This window comes from Dermacentor silvarum, chromosome 11 (genome assembly GCF_013339745.2).
Source record: "Dermacentor silvarum isolate Dsil-2018 chromosome 11, BIME_Dsil_1.4, whole genome shotgun sequence".
Lineage (NCBI taxonomy): Eukaryota > Metazoa > Arthropoda > Arachnida > Ixodida > Ixodidae > Dermacentor > Dermacentor silvarum.
The window spans coordinates 110,572,608-110,588,467 of NC_051164.1; the positions used below are offsets into that span (position 1 = coordinate 110,572,608).

Genomic DNA, 15,860 nt, shown 5'->3' on the forward strand with positions numbered 1-15,860 from the left:
CCTTTTTAGAACCTTCTGAAGGGCGAGACAGCGCAGCAAGACGAAGACGAATGGGAAGCAGCGTCACAAGCGCTGTCCCCGTGTTGTCTCGCCCCTCGCCCTTCAGAAACCATGCAACACGAACGAGCCCAAAGTCACGCACTGTTGCATTTGTTTAAAACCGTCGGAACACACGCCTCTCCTAGAAGACGCATGCGTATACTCCGACGCGGGGCAACAAATCGCACTGGCTCCTCGCTGGCCGCTTCGCAGTGCGTCTGGAAGTCTTCTTGACCAAGGTCCGACATTTCGGCCAAGAAAAACTGCGTTCTTTTTTTTACAGCTTGTCTGTCTTTCTTCACCTCAAATCAGGATTGCCAGATGGCTCGGCAAAAAAAAAACAAAAAGCAAGAGTGAAGTTTTTCTTTTTTCCAACGGGCGGCAACAAAACTGCAGAAGAGGAAGAAACGCCGGAGTGCGGGGGACGGGTCGGGGCTAGTTGTCTCAATTGCGCAGCGGTCAGGAGAAGGAGCGGCGGGGAGGTGACGGGGGAAGCAAGAGCAGGAATAGCCGTGCGCGTGGCGCAGGACGCAGGGGAAGCGAAGCCGCACAGGGTCTGCCGATCCGTCTTGGACGACAGAGGCCGGCTATGCTCTGCAGCCGTTTCGCGCGGCGGAGGGGGGGGGGGGGGGGGGGTTAAGAGAAGGGTGCGTTCGGAGCTGTCTGTCTCTCTCTCCTTTCTTTTTTTTCTCTGCTTTTATTAACGTGGCTCTCGAAGGACCACTTAACGAGATGAAGAAGGCGGCATTCCAGGCGCGGTTCGCACACTGCGACCCGCCGAGAGAGAGGAGGAAGGAGAGGTCCGTCCGAGCTCTCCCCCTGGCGGGCTTTCGGAGACACCGTTGTGCGACTGAGAGGACGAAGTTAAAACGTTAACCACAGCTACCGGTGAAACGCCCAATGCGTGCTTCTCAAGCAATTGGCCGCCGTTACTCGATCAGCAAGCTGTGTGGGGCACATCGATAATGCGTTACATTTCGCGCTGAACTCGAGGCGTGTGTCTCCGGATGCGAAGTCTGCCTATATTTGAACTTCTTTTTGCATTTGTTTATGTATTTTTACGCGTTCCGAGGCTTAGATCGTGTCGCTTAAAAAGTGTCAACGCCTTTACACACCCGCAAAGAAGGTGGAATAACATGGAACTAGTAGTAAAGCAAACTTTCGTGCCCACTTGCACATTTTCAAGCCGATTGCGGTTCTTGAATTTGATTTATTGGATGGAATCGGAAATGTTGGCAACTATTGTATCACCGACTTCTCCGCAAACCATAAATTGTTCGACGATCAAAGATTGATAACATGAGGTGATAAAAAAACTCACTCGGTTCAACCGAGTATCTCTGAAACACCCTAAATGCGGTCTCAATATTGTGGAGCAGCGTGTTCGTTCTGCTTGTGTTACGTGAAAGGAAAGTGGAAGTTGTGGTAAGGCAATTCATTGGCGACACGATAGGAGACACTCAACAAAATAGGGCCTTGATTCACGTAACCAGCGCAATATAGCAAACGGGACGCAACGTAAAGACGCGCAAGTGCCATTTGTGGTGTCTGCTTCTTCAACCAGCGTTTGTGTTGTCTACTTATTCAACGTTTTCATTGTTCTGGTAACATGAATAAATAATTAAACAACCAACTGACCCGTATTGCTTAACGAGTGAGATAGAAACATGGAAAACGGCAGCTGAAGCTCTGAAAATATTCTGGCTGAAACTAAGAGGTGGACATGAGCACTAACAGGACACGCCTGAAATGGACGCAGTGGCCGAGTTATTTTAAAGGAAGATAATGGACATAGTTGGAAGCCGACGTGTTTCTCGGTCGCATATTTCGGAGCTGGCACTAGATTACGGCTACATTTACACCACGTCATTGCTGCCAGGCTTACATTCCACACTTGTGACAGGTGCACTAAGTACCTAAATGGGAAGTTATTTGACTAATTGAACATTACGATTCGCCTTGCACATTGCCTTTGCTTTTTGAAGTAATTCACTTGGAGAGGCAGAGAGAAAGCGTAATGTTAATTGAACCGGCGGAATGACGCTATCTGCCGCTGATAATATTTAAAGAAACCCGTTTTCCTTAATTAAAAAAAAAGTTGACTGGTAGGTTTTGCAGTTGGCAGAATGAAGCTTGACTTGCTGATCGGTACCCGCCGTGGTGGCTCAATGACTCACGCTAAGTATGAGGCTGCGGGTTCGATTTGCGGCAGCGACTGCATTATTTCTATGCGTACAGAATCCAAAGCGCTTGTGTACTTAGATTGAGGAGCTACACAAACACAACAGTAATTACAAACAGTCAACAGTAAATCGCAGTACACCATTACGATGTCTGTCATAGCCCGACAGTTGCTTTGGGACATTATATCTAGTAAACTAATTATTCGATCACTTTATAGTTAGCAAAATATGTGATATCGTATTGTAGTATTCGCACCTATAGTACCGCCTTCGCAGCTATCTTTTCCTGCAGTGGTCTATGTAACGAGGCTCCTGAGGGGTTGTCCGTGCGTGGTTCACCGAAAAGCGCTCTTCAAAGTTAGCTTTTCCACCACAAGAGGCTTTGTGAGGAGAAGCCCACTTCAGCGATTACCGTGGGCTTGGAGGTTATAGCCTGTGTGGTGGAAGTGCATGCGAGCGTGTAATCGATAACGTTACCGTGGTAGCGATAAGTGTCATTGTAGTTATATGAAATAAGCGAGGATCATGTGAGATATAACCCTGACCAGCGCTCAAGAAATTGGGTGGCCCAGAGATCGAAATAGTTCATTTAGGTGAACACAACAAACCGCCGAGACAGCGAAAAAAAATAAACAATTTTTTTAGTTCGATATTTCAGAGCTTACCCTCCTCTGGAATTCAATCACCATTTTTTTTAGTATAAATGCAAGCGTACACATATTTGTATACAGCACATGTTTGTTTTAACCAGTTTAGCCATAGCACAGGAACCCAAGAACACGCAACAGCGTACACGTACATCTAATTACCCAACGTGGCTGTGTCTTTTCAGAGGCATGCAAACTTCGTACATATATATATATATATATATATATATATATATATTCTAGTTTTTCAAAAACGAATACACAACTAAACAGATTGTGAATATTTCACCATGGCACTGACCATGCTCTTCCATGCAAACATTAAGTCCTCGTAAGTCATGCAGTGTGTAAATAGTGGTAGCGTGTTGGTGCCGATATCTGAGTTAGTTTATTTAAAATGTTTTATTGCGATAGCAATTATATGGACACTTCAACCGGATTTCTGCCGTCGCCGTGAGGTTCCCTATAGATAAAATCTTCGCCGCGCGCCGTATGCCCGAGCGGAAGCGTGCGGGGACGTGCGCTATCACGGAGAGCGAACGCACTCAATCACCCACGCGCAAGCAAGGAAGCGGGAAGCCAGCGCCGGAAGTAGCGCGGGGAGGGGGGGGGGGGGGGGCGCACTTCTACTCTGCCAACAACCGCGCTCGTCGCTCGCTCGCCCGCACAGTCTCTTATCTCCACACGGCTCTGACCTTTATGCGCCGTGCATTCGCCGCTCAGTTTCCGTTGAAGCGATAGACCGCACGTACCTTCGCCCGCTGCGCGGCGTATGCGCTCGCTGCCAGCGTTTTGACAGTCGTTGGCTGGAGTCATTCAGTGTGATCTATTCATGTTTGTTTGTGCGCGCTCACACCACGCTTGTTCATTCTGTTAGTAATAGTCGGGCCACATTTTCCAACGCACGCTACACATGCAATGCTGCCCAGATCGGCAGTGCAGCACAACAGGTGTGTCCCTTCGCACGTGCTGCCCACGGTAAGCGCTTCTCATCAACACCACCGTTTCACACGCGCCTTCTCGTGGTCATCGAGTCTCTCTTCATGTCGGTTTACTTACGCCGCAGCACACCTGCTTAATTAATCAGCTCATGTTTACTACAATTCTTATTGCTACCAAAGCCGCTCACCTTACTTCGTATGACATTGCTGTGTTGCTATCGCATTCATTGCTTCGCCCTTAGGGCGAAACTGTGACATTTTCTTTTTTCCAAAAGGACTTTAACAGTGCCATTACCCAGAACAAGTGTGGCATGATAATATAACAAGAAGAAATAAAGTAGTAAAGTGGCGCAGAGGTGGCAGATGGAAAAGACAACGACACAGGAAAAAAAAAGTAAATACGCACTGGACACCACTCTCGGTACGTGCTGTGGTTTTGCAAGCGTCTTCCTCTAATACTGGATGCCAGACCATGCATCTGATCAGTGCCGTTTTTCTCTGCAGAGATAAAGTACGCTTTGTTACTCTGATTTTGCGGCGTAGTAAGAGCTTGGTCGCGTACGTTGTTTCCCACTGTCCAATTCTTGCAGCAAAGGGCTAGTAATACCTCTGGGGGACATCAAAAAAGTAATCAAAACACTGCTACTGCCTGACATCCCTAGCTGTATAACAAGACGCCTCATAGATGTTCTTTCTTTATTTCTTTTCCCAATAGGAATGTTCTCTCTGCACAATCACAGGCCATTAACGTGATATAAATAAGACTCCGCAACAAAAGAAAATACAGAGCCGATTACGCAACCAAAGTTTTGGTCACGGCGTCTGCTAATCTTGTTCACTGATCGCCTGACTGCGTTGCACGCATTTTTTGTCACCAAAGCTGCAACCAAAGCAAGTCGACACTTCTAACGTAGCGCTTCTGGCGCGTGAAAAGCGAACAACAAACGGTCACTCAAGCGAGAAAGCGAGAAACAAGAGGTGACACACGTGACACCGCAACGTAGCGAAATGAATCACGGTAATCTGATCACGTGGTGACGAAATTACGTGCACGACAAGGGTGGTGCTCGCGTGCTACGCCTGACGGCTGATTCATTCTGCTGCTGGCCACACGTTGAGGCAAGCTGTCGCCACGGGTCGAGAGCGCCACTTTCATCCGGTCGTTCTCCGCCTGGCCAGCGCGTCGGAGTCGCAGCTGCGAAGCTTATTTATCTAGTGGGATTAGAGATCTCTTCTCGAAATACGGTGTCTTGTAATAGAACATGCCGAATCGTATGAGGAGGTTTTGAATTAATGACAACCCCTGCATCCTGTCAACTATATACGCACATTAGTTAACGGTCGCTTCATTTATGCTTTCTAAATTGTATCGTATTTTCTCTCTCGTATAGCTCGGCGAGTTCTTTAATTCAACACTGCTAATGCTCGAAAATTGCTTGCTCGTTTATAATATGGTTTATTTTTATTAGTTATTGTGTATACTGATCGTTGTGAATTTTATGTGTGTTGCTCTTACTGCAAGATCACTAGAATTTTATGTACGTCGAAGCCTTTCTGTGAGATTAGTTTTGCCACTAGAATAAACTTGAATTGGCCGGCTGCTACTGGCAATTTACTTCACTGATGTGAGAGAAGGCAAGTTGTAAGAATTTATCAGGTAAATTTCGTTTAAAATGAGTGAACAAATGTATATGGGAGTCTGTAGCCGTATGATGGTGACGGCTAGTTCCACTCACTAAATAATTTGCACAAGGTAATCAGAGGAAATACTGTAGCAGAATATTACGGCAGATGCAACGCACTGGTTGGATTCTACGTTAAGCGAAGCTTTCCTGAATCGTTTAAATTTAATGATATGCAAAGAAGTACATGATGCTTGTAACTGTATTTTATTTCCAAATGGTGCGAGCGTTTGCACTTTATCCTTAAATGGAAACGCAAGTTCAAATGACCTCATAATATGCTACGTGGATGGAGAGATTACTTGCAGACTAATGCGATGGTCTCGGGAGGGGTGAAGGAAGCATTTTGTGCAGAGGTGTGTACGCACAGAGAAGTATGAAGCATATACCGACGCATGTTTAGCGCCTCAAGAGCTCCGGTGAACACACACTCGAATACCCCCGCCATGCGACTTACGCGACCGCGGAGACATTTCGCTGAGTCTATCCGGCGAGATGTTCTTTCACCTGTAAATGTTTCCTGCAAGTGTTCCGCGCCACAGTTTTGCAGAAGACCCCCACTGCGTCAACTCGGCGAGACACCGGCACCGAATCTTGAAAAAAGCAAAACAAGCTAGGTTAACACCCTGTAATGAGATAGCATTATCAGGATTACAAGGCCTGTAGGACCATTCTGCGTTACGAATCACATCAAAACAAGAGCGGCCGCATATATCAGGCACTGGTGTTAGAACCGGCCCACCAAGTCGTTACCTTCAACTGCATAGTCTCTCCGGGATCTGAGTCGCCTTTATTATATCACCTCCGGGATCGGTCCGGTTTACTATTATGTATACCTCCGAGATTAGTAGTTTAGCTTGTGCAATCTCTGGGACAGGCCCATTTTACTCGGCATGAAACCGGTGAAAATGCTTGAAAAATTAAGGAGCAGTATGCGCAAAGAAATCTCCGCCTTAAAAATCCAGTGCGAACTCCTGGCGACTGCTACACCTTTCATCCTTTTATCTTTGTTATAAAAAAAGCAGTAAAACTGACAGACTGTAAGGTCTTCCACGAAAAAAAAAATAAAATAAAAAGTATGCAAATATAGTGGTACTAGAGCCACGAGAATGCGGAAGTCCCCGAGTGAACATCGTGAAGCTCACAATGACAACACACGACACCGTGTGGAGTGGGCACACAACAAGCATGTGACAGTTATCGAACAATCGTAGTGTGATCACTGTTTTACCATGCGTGGCTTTTGTTAACCGTAGAGCCAACTCTTCACGTCAGATGTCTTGCGCACGTACGCACGCTTTAATGTATCATCGCACTGTTCGATTATGCACATATTTATATTCCTGCATCACCTCAATGTCATTATTACACAGGCACGAAGGGAAGAGAGGAAGAATACAACAATGAGAAATACTCTCCACGGGCATAAAGTGCTGTGACAATATCGACAGAGAAAAGAAAGAAAGAAAGAAAGAGAGAAAGAAAGAAAAAAGTCGAACTAATGCAACAGAAGGGGTAGGGTGACATAGCATGAAATTGATTGAAAAAGTGGCGCGAATCACTGTGCTCCGGTGATTGGCTTACGACGAAGCCATTGACGTTGCGGAGCTAACGTCTACAGTAGAAGATGCAGATTGTCGCGCTATAGACATGCAGCCTAATTCCACTCTCCATCAGATCTCTTTTTCTCGGGCTCTAATCCCCCAAGTCCCACGCTCTTCTTTATTGTGTAGCCTATTTTATTTTCCTGCTACAAGAAGGTCTTTGCTAGCGAAGGCCCTCTGAGTGATCGACTACCTTCATTCTTTTAGTTTAGCAGGCACTGGGCTGATGAGTTCGCTACAGCAAGAAGAAAATGAAATTTATCGGTCACTCCACGAGGAAACGTCGTGTGCAAAATTTACACAGTGGAACGGAGAGGTGGAAAATTTGAAGCTTCTATACGGGGAATGGGGGAAACCAGAATATTCAAAGGTTATCGCCTGGCCTATACGGCCTGCTGGCTATCCTACACACTTAGAAAGGGTACACTGGAAGAAAGACTGAAGGGAAGGGTACGTGCGCTGAATCCACGAACGCTAGAGAAGGCACAGCGCTTCCGTATGGGCGGCTGCCGAAGTAATTTCGTTTCAAGTCACTCGGGAACGCCCTTGCAGCTTTCTGGGGCCGCGAAGGGCGCGGGGCCACGGTTCCAGGATCTTAGCTTCCGTACAAGGTCGCGTGTCTCCTCGGCTCATCGCTCTCCACAGATGCGGGCGTTGGACGTCGGGGCGAGGGAAGTGGCAGATGTCGTGCTCGATTATCTCTGTCCATCTCTAGTGACTCTGAAAAGGCAAATACCCCGATGACAAAGCGTCGTGCTCCGTTGGAGGGGCGGGCTTAAGTCCTCCCACGCGAACGGAGTCGTATGTTCGCCCCACCCCAAAGCTAGTTCCAGATTTATCGCTTCGAAAGCCGCTCGAGCGCGCGAAGCACCTCACGCACGCTCCCCCCGACTCCGAGGACCTTTTCGTCTCTCTGGCATTTCCGGGGAAGACGACAAGGGCTAAAACGCGGGTCTCGACAGGCCGAGCGAGAGGGCAGTCAACCGTGGAATGGAAGGAGGGTGACGTTACCTAGAGTGAAAGGAATGAAAGATCTATCACGCACGTCACCACGTGCATGTGGACAGGAAGGCAAAAAGAAAAAAAAAGAGGTTTACGTGATTCCTGAACCAAACTAGGTTTGGCCATACTAGGTGAGCGCCATGGGAACAGCGAAAGCAGTCACAAATAGGTTTGAAAGTTACGTATATGATATAGAAATGTGCATATTAAACACGAAAGGGCATTACATGGCTTCAACCTGTCTACGGGCTCCAGACCGTAGGCCAGCTTTCGGCGCGACCGGTTCCGTCTGCCTTCGCCCAGCTGCCCTCGCAGATCTACCGCACCTCTCGTGGAATTGTCCCGGACTACACTCATCAGGGCGCCACTACAGGTCAAAAGTGGCGTTACGCCCAAGCCCCCTGAGGCGTTACGCCCACTTGACTAGCCTCTGTGGATCTATGGTCCGCGCCACAGATCCTTGTTAGATTTCATATGACGAATCCAACTATACATACAGGGTGTTTTTCAAGCGAAGCGTGTTATAAGGCAGAGATCTCGGTGGCGTCCGTGTTCGCAAAAAACTATCACCATCAGCATTGGCTCGAGCGTCGTCGTTTTCTTCCGCAGCCGGCTAGTTGGCGCCCCTCGGTTTGCACTCGCGTTCGTGTCCAGCACGCACTCGTGCCACTGCTCCCGCGTTAATCGTCTGCTTCCACAGCTGGCTGCGTTGCCGCTAATCATTCCTGCGTATAATTTCACGTCTCTTCTGTCGTCGTAATGGGGACGCCGTGTTTGTGGGGATATGAGCCATTCATTGTCTTACGTAACGGACATATTTAATTTTGAAGCAATTTAATTTCGAAGAATCGCAAGCTGCAATGGCGCGCGAGTACTGCTAAGCGCGCCGCCGAGCTAACTGGAGACAGTAGGGAGCCCACATGCAACAGTTGCATGTAGGCTACCTACGAGACATCGAACGCAAGCGACAACAGCGGACTGCGGGCATACCGTCAGTGACGTCGCTCTCTCCGTCGCAGCCTTCGCATCATGGTTAGTTTAGGTGCACCCAGGACAAGCTTCGCTTACCCCCATTTTCCGGTAGGGGAGGGGATAGTTTTCTTTTTTCTTGTTCTTTTTAATCACAGATTTTTTATTTAAAAAAAAAGCTATATGCGCAGTGAACGTCGTGTTTCTACAGATGAGTTCATAGACGAGGAGGACATACTTTGCCGCTAATTGTTTAAGTCGCGCCTAATTCGAGATATTTATCATCGAATTTCAACGGTAAATCAAGGCAGTATCGAAACCGAGCGCCGCGGGAGTTCAGAAAAGGCGGCCCCGCTATCATATATCAGACCGAAACGCCCCGTAATGACAAGCGCGAGGAAGTTTGAAAGTGAACCTTTCGGCCAGTCTCGGCAGCTACTGATACGGCGGGCGTTGCCTGGCAAACATGTGCGGATGTGCGTCAGGTCAGGACTTGCCGTGGAGTGCTATCATTCAAACTTCACCCCACACTTCTTCACTGGGCGTTGCCGTCAGGCGTGCTGCGGGACGCACCAAGTCTCGATATATTGCTTCGATTGAGTTTTCGAATGTGATGATGGATATCTCGAATTAGGTGCGATTTTTGAAAAGATGGGTGTGCATGAAAATGTCACTGCCTCCGAATTTGCCATTTAGATTTCTTTAATATTTTTATTAGTGCCCCCAGAGCACCAATAAAAAGTTCATAATGAATGTTTGTTAATTAGTCTTCTGAAGTTTGCGTTATTAGTGGCAGTGTATGTCCGCCTTGCCTAAGAACTTGTTTGCAAGTACGCCACGTTCGCTGCCGCTCATTACTTTTTCATAAAAAATCTATGTTATAAAACAAGAACACCCTGTATAACCTGCAAGCACCAAACTTTTTATGCCGCGGGGCAAATTCTTGATTAAATTCTTGATTGAGATCAAGGCCAAGAAGGCAAGAAAATTGATACTGCAAATTGGGCTAGTTGGATTGGATTCGTGGTTACGACCAAAGCTCAGCGCTAACTCAGGGGACGAAGAAAGACGAGCGCTCGTGTCGTGCACTTCGTCCATTGCCTTGGCGCTGTGTTTGGTATGAAGGCACGAAAATATTGCCAGAATGCAGTCGCAAAACTGAATTACGAAACTGATTCTTTATCGGGCGAACTTGTGCCCAGAAAAGCAGGCTACACTCGAAGCACAACGATAGCGGCGAACACAGTCGGCGATCGTCGAAATCTCATCAGCGGTGAAACGCGTCGGCTTTTATACATGAGTCATCGAAGGTTCCAGAGTAATCCCTGGCGCCCGTGTGTCTTCCAGAAAGTACTAGACAATTCGCGTCGTTCATACAATCAGATTACATAAGCGCCGGTGACAACAGACAACCGATAGAAGCATCGATAACGTTCGAGAAACTTCCGATACATGTAGGCGCGTCCTGCGCCGAGCGATAACGTTTAACGTTTGTTAGCCGGTGAAAAGCGGTCACTGGTGAAAGATAAACAAGCACATGTGTCAATATTAATTTGTACGGTAATGAGTTGGTCACTGAACAAAGCTCAGGAACGCATTTACACAGCATGGACAAGAAGAAAAGGAGATATATTTATTGGGAATCTGCTGACATGCAGTTTGCCTCCTTACGGAAGTGTCTATCGTTATCACGCGCACGTCGCATAAAGTGACGCATATAATGAAGTTTAGCCCCAAGAAGCGTTAACGAGTCGTAATGAAATATTTATGAAAGGGATTTGACGCGTCCGAGTATTGACCTATGCGCAAGGGTAGCACATATATTGGCGTACGTATGCTGCCTGAAACAACGCCAATCCAAGCCAACGGCAAGACAGTCTGCCAGTGACACGTTTTTGAACTTGAATGAGAGCGTTTCAACTTGTGTCTCAAGACACGAGCTTCCGCGAGCAAAGTAGATTGTTTATGCGTTGGATGTCTGCGTCTTTGGTCGTTTTGCAATAGTGCTGAGACGCGTAGAACGCCGGACGTATGCCTTAATATTAACGCGATAGCGTTAAGGGCCGCATGTCGCAGAAAACCCGGCGTCGGCGACCGGCGCCGGCGTGCGATGTCGGCTCGGTGGCGGAGAAGTTCAACCCCAGGCCTTCCACGTGGTGCAAGGTTTTGGTGAACAAAAGTTGAATTTCTCACAGTGAAATCCGTCAGAAAAATAATAAAGCACGACTTTACCATTCGGCGTCTGATTCGCCCGCGGATTGTTTACCAATCGGCATCGGATTGTAATTTGAATGTACGAGAAAACCTAATTCTGCTACGAGGAAACTCAAACACAAACCCCTTTTTCAGCATTTCTACCAGACCTACAGCCGCGCGTTCGGATACTTTACTTGCGAAAATGATATACAGATGGCGCTCGCATCCTAGACAGGTCAAATTGGGACTTCGCCTGCTAATTCGTTTTGGACACGCGCGCTTCGGGGCAATAGCAAACAATTCATAAAATAAAAAAAAAGTGCTAGGGCCTTCACATTTTAATATAAGACCACTTATATTGCCCCTGTAAAAACATCTTTTCAGAAATGCACTTCTGTGTTAAAGTGAAGCCGACTTTAAGGGGATCGGTGTAAGCTGGCTTTCCCACGTTCAGTATTGTAGTGAATGAAGCCTGCTTGCCGTATGCGAACGATGCGATGCGAACGGGTCCCGATAACACTATCATGTTCTACTCTTAAAGCCGAAGCTTAAGCGTCCTTCAATTTTTGTTGCTTATTTGGCAGCAATACCTATTGAAATTAAGCATTCTGATGCGTTCGTGCGATTGTGTACATCAGTATGTTTAAATTGTTTCAAGGCACGAATTGCTACGAAAGAGGAGCCCCTGCTCCCCGAAGCCAAGTGAATGCAAGGCTGCATGTGACAATGGCGAGCCGCCTGTGTCTCACTGTGTGTTACCAACATTGTGTGTTAAAATAGTCTAGGCCTTCTTGCTTCGATATCGGGAACCAATCTGAAAGAGATAACGCTCGAATTTTGCGGCTGAGTTGAGATGAAGGGCATAGAAAGTCTGCAACATCAATCACTTCCCGTGAAGGTGGTAATTTGATTAAAACAGTTACCCTATCAGCCTGAAGCGGGCAGGCCGGGTGCCGCCATGTTGGGCGACGGAAGTCTGCGGGAGACCTCGAGAAAAACTTCTTCTGCGGTAATATACAGACCTAACACGAAAACCTTTAAGAAACTTGGATATTCAAAGTGTGTCCACATATTATTGTAGGATGTCCACATTAGTTGATACTAAATTTTCTTCCGTATATCATCATCATAATCATCATCATCATTATCATCATAATCAGCCTATAATTATGTCCGCTGCAATACGAAGGCCTCTCCCTGCGATCTCCAATTACCCCTGTCTTGCGCTAGCTGATTGCAACTTGCACCTGCAAATTTCCTAACTTCATCACCCCACCTAGTTTTCTGCCGTCCTCGACTGTGCTTCCCTACTCTTGGTATCCATTAGGTAATTCTAATGGTCCACCGGTCATCCATCCTGCGCATTACATGACCTGCCCAGCTCCATTTTTTCTCTTAATGTCAATTAGAATATCGGCTATCCCCGTTTGCTCTCTGATCCACACCGCTCCCTTCCTGTCTCTTAACGTTAGGCCTAACCTTTTTCGTTCCATCGCTCTTTGTGCGGTCCTTAACTTGTTCGCGAGCTTCTTTGTTAACCTCCAAGTTTCTGCCCCATATGTTAGCACCGGTAGAATGCAATGATTGTACACTTTTCTTTTCAGCGACAGTAGTAAGCAGTCAGCATTTGGTGAAGCCTGCCGTATGCACTCCAACCCAATTTTATTCTATAAATTTCCTTGTCATGATCAGGGTCCCCTGCGAGTAATTGACCTAGATAAGCGTACTCCTTTACAGACTCTAGAGGCTGACTAACAATCCTGAATTCTCGTTCCCTTGCCAGGCTATTGAACAATGTTTTTGTCTTCTACATATTAATCTTCAACCACACTCTTACACTTTCTCGGTTAAGGTTTTCAATCATTTGTTGTAATTCGTCCCCATTGTTGCTGCCGTATGTATAAGCCGGCCCTAATTTAAAATGCAGCCTTGAAGCAACAGCTTTTCGGTTGTATTTACTTCGACGATCGAGGGCATACGCCGTTTTGAAACAGACGACCGACCTTTCACAAAGGATGATTTTTTTTTGCGCGAAGTTGGGCCCCTGTGTGTCCGCGATGCAACAAGCGCTGTTGAGTTTATTGAAATCTGCCCGCCTGTGTGGCCAGTGATTGAAAGATGAAAGTTTGAGCGCACATGTGTGTCTGCATTAACTTCTTTTTTTTTCAGTTTTCACCTTTTACTCATTGACCTATTTTATACAGACGAAAAATAGCGCGAGAAATACTAGGAACGAGAAAGAAACCCGATACGAGCGCGGACTATTTATGACCTATTTTATTCGTGTTTTCTCGACGTGTCTATCCATCACCACCAGCTGTTTTCGATTATGATCGACATATAACGATGTTATAGCGCTTGAATGGTCCGTATAATGTTTTCGCACTAAAAAGTGGTGTGTAGGGCTATATAAAAAAATTGTTTCATGACACTTCCAGGCAGACTTCACGTCCAGGCGCTGTCCAAACACAGTTTCCACAGAGGAGGGCGGAGAGCTACCGCACAATAGAGACGGAGAGTAAAGTGAGATTGTTCAGTGATGAGATGTGCACCCTCTATCCAGGAGTTCTCCATCCGAGCTCTTCCAGCGGAAAGCAAAGAACTCCGTGTCCACTCAAAAAAAAAAAAAAAAACGCTGTTGATGACCGAACAGCTGGCATGCGGTCGCTTACTCCCTATACGTGCAATCCTGGAGCTCACGTTTGTCGCTGAACTTTTTTCGTCACTCTTGTCAACGTTTTTCTACAGAACCAGCGAAATGCGCGTGATGATGATGTTTTCCAAAAATGGCAGAAACCCCACCGCGAGAGAAAAAGACTAAATCATAAACTGACCGCAAGTGGAATAAAGAAAATAATAACAAAGGAATATGTAACAGTAGTTTGGCATGTGTAAAAAAATTGGGGGAAAAAGGACATGCAATAAAGGGGATCGCAGATATTAAACGAAAGTGTACTTGCATTGATGACAAATCACTTTGTCGTCGTCTTATGTGCTTTACCTTTATTTTGCAATTACAAAGTACAAAGAGATACGGTATGGCTTGTTCTGTCGTGTTTGTCCGAACACCGTGACCCTGACGCTGGCACCAAGACGCAAAGTGCTCCGCTTTTTAAACCTCGGCTGACTTTTAGTTGAATCAGGTCAGTAAGTAAATGAGTCACGATCAAGATGGCTCTTTGCGTACGAAGAAACGATTGCCGCTAATCGCGATATATGTCCAGTGCGCACCGACGATGACTTCATTGCGGTAGGGGATGGCGGACAAACACCGCCCTAATGACAGAACGGCCATTGAGACGCAACGAAGAGAACATCCACTGCGCTTCCGTCTCTCACTCTCCGCGGAGGGTTTCTCCTCACACGTCTTACACTTGAGTGATTTTCTCTTTTGAAAATCGAGCGCTCCGCGGAGCGCGCTCGCGAAAATGCACTATATAGTTGGGCTGCGCGTACCGGCCATCAGAGTGTCGGGTCGAGATGAAACAAGTATCCGGCGTCAGCGCGAGCGAGAAGAAATAGTAAAGGAAAAACGAACCAGGGGACGAAGGACATCGGCTCCGACATTAATGAAGTCGGGTAGGGGGAGGCGCCGGAACAAATGGCGCCGAGTTAATGATGCGACGCTAACGAGCACTTTAAAAAGCCGTTTGCGCGCCTTCATTCTTCTAATCGACATTTTCTGCGGGTAATTCATTAAAGCGGCCGAAAATCGTGCGCTTCTCTTTGCTCTCTTCGTGTAACTTTTTTCGTTCGCCCCCTCCCGTTCTTTCGTCAGCGATGGGGAGGTCGTCGGCCAAGCGTGAGATGAGCGGGAGGATGCTGCGGGGGAGGATTTCGTCTTCTACGGGGAGTAGCGATGGACGAAAAAAGCCGGGCGCGCCACCACGCGGTTAAATTAGCTGGCCGCTTAATTGCGTGACCGCGTCCCTCCTACTGACAATTGGCAAATGTCGCTCCCCCACCCTTCTGCGCTGCTGCTGCAACACTGCGCGGGCTCTGTGTGATCAGTGATGTGCGCAGTAAGACTGTTAGTATGTACGTGCGTGAAATAGAGATACATAGACGTGCGCTCCAATTTACTCATCGCAAGGAGTTGGGACGATAGTCTTTCTGCACACTCAGGCCAAATGTAGCACATCACATTGAAATATTAGCATCCCTTAGCCACGGAAGAAGCGCACACACGTCCGAGGCTATGTTACATACTTTGTCATAAGCTGTAATTTTCACAGATAGTCCGTTTGTTCTGCGCTAGCCTGCGCCTAATTTATCGAAAGTCTTCGTCTCCTAGACACATTTTAATTAATCTCAAGACATTTACACCTCATTCGTATGCTGGGGGTTCCCGCAGGCTTCAAAGGTTTAGTCCCAAACGAATCTGGTGATGCACTTGCGGTGGCATCTCACGATGATCTTGGTATGCCTGTTTTACCAAGATCGGCGTGCGTAATAGGGCAGCGTGGTTCATAAATTTCCTTCTACCAATAAGTTTTCCAAAGTTTAATCGTCCTCTTCTGAATTTCTGCATCTTAATTTTAATTGGAACAGTAGATGTCCCGCCGTGCAGGAAGATTCAAACCTTGTTTACGTGAAC

The 15,860-nt window shown here is 47.0% G+C and overlaps 2 protein-coding genes across 3 annotated transcripts in view; one reads left to right on the forward strand and one right to left on the reverse strand.

Moving 5' to 3' along the window:
- The window catches only part of LOC119433668 (uncharacterized), a 96,658-nt gene extending 92,345 nt beyond the window's left edge, over positions 1-4,313 (reverse strand). Inside the window, exon 1 of one of the 2 annotated variants that reach the window (XM_049659410.1) lies at positions 4,217-4,303. In XM_049659410.1, coding sequence (XP_049515367.1) covers positions 4,217-4,284 — 68 coding nt within the window. In that variant the 5' untranslated portion in view covers positions 4,285-4,303. Of the gene's footprint in view, positions 1-4,216 lie in introns of both variants that reach the window. The other variant, XM_049659411.1, reaches the window with a different exon arrangement.
- Positions 1-15,860, forward strand: part of LOC119433670 (metalloprotease TIKI1) — a 128,114-nt gene that overhangs the window by 50,275 nt on the left and 61,979 nt on the right. The gene's annotated exons all lie outside the window — the stretch shown is intronic.